This window comes from Octopus sinensis, linkage group LG26 (assembly GCF_006345805.1).
Source record: "Octopus sinensis linkage group LG26, ASM634580v1, whole genome shotgun sequence".
NCBI lineage: Eukaryota > Metazoa > Mollusca > Cephalopoda > Octopoda > Octopodidae > Octopus > Octopus sinensis.
In genome coordinates, this window is record NC_043022.1 from 20,268,176 (window position 1) to 20,273,175 (window position 5,000).

Genomic DNA, 5,000 nt, shown 5'->3' on the forward strand with positions numbered 1-5,000 from the left:
CAGGGTCTACTGGGTGCTTTTATGCGGCACTGGCATGGGTGCTTTTACATGGCACTAGTACAGGTGCTTTTTATGTGGCATCAGAGCCTACAAGGGTACAAGATTAGGAACACTCACCTAAAGAGGGATGCAGGGGACAAGCATATATGCAAGGGCAACCGTCATTTTATATAGCTTACACACAAACACACAGGTGTTGCTGTGTGGTAAGAAGCTTACTTCCTATCCACATGGTTCCAGGTTCAGTCTCTCTGCAAGACACCTTGGGCAAGTGTCTTCTACTTTAGCTTTGGGCCAACCAAAACCTGAGTGGATTTGGTAGATGGTAGCTGAAAGAAGCCTGTTGTGTATGTATGTATATGTATGTATGTATGTATGTATGTATGTATGTATGTATGTATGTATGTAATATATGTATGTATGTAATGCATGGATGTCTGTATGTATGCATGCATGCATGTATGTGTGTGTGTGTATATCTGTGTATGTGTTATTCATGTATATATATGTGTATTTATTTGTGTTATCTATCTATCTATCTATCTATCTATATATATATATATATAATATATATATATATATATATATATATTTGTCTCTTCATCCATCCATCCATTCATCCATCCATCTCTATATCTATATATATATGTATGTGTGTGTGTGTGTGTGTGTGTGTGTATAAATATACTGTATTTGATGAAACATAAGATGTACTTTTTTTCCCAATAAATATCTCAGAATATCACAAAGGGTTCTATATGTGAAGTTGAGCTTCCTATAAGCTTTAATGCTCAGAAAGCATTGTTCCTTAAATATGCTTTTCAAAAATTGGAGTGTGTTGTATCTACCTGTGCATCTTTTATGCCCTCAGATTTTGTATCTGTATCTACTCTCACCCATTAATCCATAGATGTGTGTATAAGAATGTATGTATATATTCATAGATATTTATATAATTGTATTTTTCTTTCTTTTATTATTGTCTTTCAGATTTTCCCCATTGGCCTCTAGGGACACTAATAAGCTCCTCTCAGCCGGGGGAGGCACAGCTGAAGGAATGGATGTTGGCCTGCGTGTGACACGTGGCCCCGATTGGAAGTGGGGCAACCAGGATGGTGGCGTGGGCAACATCGGAACCGTCATTGAAATAGGAAAACCCGGCAGTGCGACATCACCAGACAAGACCGTGGTCGTCCAGTGGGATCACGGTTCTCGCACAAACTATCGCATCGGTTATCAAGGGGCATATGACCTCAGAGTCTTCGACAATGCTCCGAGTGGTTAGTTTTGTTTTATATTATCAAAAATTTCTTTTTCTTGTTTTGTTGTTATGACTTAATCCTTTAGCATTCACATTATTCTCTCAAATGTAATACTTTTATCAGTCACTTCTACCAAACCACTAAGCTATGGGCATGTAAGCTGGTCATCAAGCAGTAGTGAAGGACACATACAGGCACAAAGATATATATATATATACACATACAAACACGCATATATATATATATATATATATACACACACACAAATATAAGAGAGTGACCACTATATGGTCGACTCTAGCGCTAAAAATAGATCCGCTATGGTATTAGCGCTAGAGTCAACCATATAGTGGTCACTCTCTTATATTTGTGTATGAATTTTTATTGTATCCCTGGTTTTTATGCGCTAAGCCACTTGGTGTTAAATTGATGGTATTATTAAATTAATATCCAATTTTTCACCCTTATTTTTGATATATATATATATATATATATATATATATATGACAGGCTTCTTTCAGTTTTCATGTACCAAATCCACTCACAAGGCTTCGATTGACCCAAGGCTATATATACTAGAAGAAACCTGCTCAAGGTGTCACACAGTGGGACTGAACCCAAAACCATGTGGTTGGGAAGCAAGCTTCTTACGATATAGCCATACCTTCTTATATATGGGGAGGGGCTAAAAAGTTCCTGGCTTTGGATAAAGGAAAATACAAAAGGATCAGTTAATCATGATTTTATTCAACATATTCCCCTCTCAGATTCAGTGGCCCTTCCATTTATCTAAGCCCTGTAAAAGAACTTGGAAAGCTGGGCCCTCGAACCTGGCCTCTCACGATGCCCTTAAAACCAGGAACTTTTCTGCCCCCCCCCCTCATACATAAAAGTAAGTTTGTGTTTATTTACGAAAAGTGTTTTCTCCATTTATTAGAAGAATCCTCACCTTATTGGAAAATATATAAAAAAAATATATACAACCAAAATTAACCAATATATATTGGCCGATTCGTTAGTTTGATCTTTAAAGGTCTTCCTTTATTAATGATAGTTCATGAAGAAATTTATGAAAGCTTTTAATCTTTCGTAATTATGAAAAAATATCTCACAGTATTTATTTTATGTATGTATGGATGTATGTATGTTGTAGACAAATTAACAAGTAAATATATATTTAAATTAAATTGTGATTTTTATATTTCAACATCAGATAGAGTTCCAGGGCAGTTTCTTTCTTTTATTTTTTTCCAAAGTTCTATTGGAAATTGGTTGGGAAAGAAAAGAAGGAAGAGTAAATCATTAAATAAAATAATCTTTTTAAACAAAAAAAAGCAAAAACAGTTTATATTAAAACAAGTATATGTACATACAGGCGCAGGAGTAGCTGTGTGGTAAGTAGCTTGCTAACCAACCACATGGTTCCGGGTTCAGTTCCACTGCGTGGCATCTTGGGCAAGTGTCTTCTGCTATAGCCCCGGGCCAACCAATGCCTTGTGAGTGGATTTGGTAGACGGAAACTGAAAGAAGCCTGTCGTATATATATATATATATATTATATATATATATATATATATGTGTGTGTGTATGTGTTTGTGTGTCTGTGTTTGTCCCCCTAGCATTGCTTGACAACCGATGCTGGTGTATTTACGTCCCCGTCACTTAGCGGTTCGGCAAAAGAGACCGTTAGAATAAGTACTGGGCTTACAAAGAATAAGTCCCAGGGTCGAGGTGCTCGACTAAAAAGGCGGTGCTCCAGCATGGCCGCAGTCAAATGACTGAAACAAGTAAAAGAGTAAAAGAGTAATACATGTCTGTTTGTCTGCCTATCTGTCCTTCTGTCCTTCCTATGTATATGGAGGAATATATGTAAATATGTGTATATATTATATTAATGTTTATTTCTAAGTTCAGTTATAATAAGAATAATTTTACATTAATCTGATGGGTTACTCTAATTCTTTTGCAGAGTACAAATTTATTATTCTTATACAAGAATGTTGACAGTAACCTCAAAGTTTTGGCCAGCTAAATAGTACAATGATTGTTTAGCTGGCTGAAACTTCAAAATCACTGTCAACAACATTCTTATATAAGAATAATATATATATGTACGCATGTGTGTGTATGTACAGTCCAACCCATGCCAGCTTGGAAAATGGACATGAAACGAAGATGATAAAATGGAGTATATATACATACATTGCTGTGTGATTAAGACTTTTGCTTCCCAATCACACAGTTGTAGGTTCAATTTCTTTGTTTGCCATATCAAGCATTTTGTACTTTAGTTCAGTGCTGACGAATTAAGTGGGTGTGGAAATGATGATGATATATATCATCATCATCATCATCATCATCGTTTAACGTCCGTTCTCCATGCTAGCATGGGTTGGACGGTTCGACCGGGGTTCTGGGAAGCCAGAAGGCTGCACCAGGCTCCAGTCTAATCTGGCAGTATTTATTTATCTATTTATATCTATAAGAGTATGTAATATATATTGCTGTCCAACATGATGATACATGTAATTACTTATATGTAATATAGATTATTGTCCAATGTGATGATATATATAATGTATTGATTTATATGTTGTATATATTACTGTCCAGCCCATGCCAGTATGGAAAATGGACATTAAAAGGTGATGATGATACACACACACACACACACAGAGGTTTATAGACTTGTTGTACTTGTGCTTTGTAATTATGTGCTTAATGCATGGGAAAAAATTAAATAGGACAAGCAGGAATGACCTTAAGATTAATATGTTTATGTTTATAGATGTATTACATGTACCCATGTTTTGTAATAAGGTGTTTAATGCATGGGAAAAACTAAATAGGACAAACAGAAACGACTTTAAGATAACAAAGGACATTACACGATGAGCAAATAAGATTTACCAGCTACAGATAAATATCTCTCAGTGAGCATATAGATACATGTGTTTTCAAACATTGAAACATCAACCAAATCATGAATGCAGTGACAGAACACCTGTATAATGGTCAATAAATGTCTGTTACAGTCATTGAAGAATAGAGACCGTGTTTAGATATATACATTTGATTAATTTTGATTATATTAATTAATATTTATTTAGATTTAATTAATTTTGATTACATTTATGTTTACTACTACTATTAATAATAGGAAATTAATATTTTGCTTATTACCCCCCCCCCCATGCTATCAGCGACAATCATTTATTATCTCCCTTAATACCAATAATCGCTGTTATGAAATTATAGCAATGCAGTCAACAATAATTATGAAATCATGCAAATTTAACAACATTAATTACAAAATCATGAATATTTTTGAAAACAATGAAATTTGTTGATTACATAAACATCATAGGTACAGGCGTGGCTGTGGTGAGAAGCTTACTTCCTAACCACATGGTTCTGGGTTCAGTCCCATAGTGTGGCATCTTGGGCAAGTGTCTTCCACTATAGCCTCAGACTGACGAAAGCCTTCTGAATGGATTTGGTCGACAGAAACTGAAAGAAGCCTGTTGTATATATACAGAGTGCGATGGGTAAATTGTTGCTATTTTATAAGCTTAATTTTGCACATGTGCATTGTTTATTTTTAATTTTGTTGACTACACAGTATAGTAGGGTCAGTTGGGCACCATCTGTAAGAAAAACAGTGCCATGACACAATTTACTCTGCCTGAGGTTATAGTAGATGACACTTGCCCAAGGTACTACACAGTGGGACTAAAC

General features: G+C 35.3%; 1 protein-coding gene across 4 annotated transcripts in view; it reads left to right on the forward strand.

Moving 5' to 3' along the window:
• LOC115224864 (E3 ubiquitin-protein ligase MIB2-like) overlaps positions 1-5,000 on the forward strand; it is a 137,241-nt gene that overhangs the window by 86,124 nt on the left and 46,117 nt on the right. For 3 of the 4 annotated variants that reach the window (XM_036513689.1, XM_036513690.1, XM_029795813.2), the window contains exon 2: positions 991-1,280. In XM_036513689.1, the coding sequence (XP_036369582.1) occupies positions 1,058-1,280 (223 nt within the window). In that variant the 5' untranslated portion in view covers positions 991-1,057. Of the gene's footprint in view, positions 1-990; positions 1,281-5,000 lie in introns of those variants that run through there. The other variant, XM_029795814.2, reaches the window with a different exon arrangement.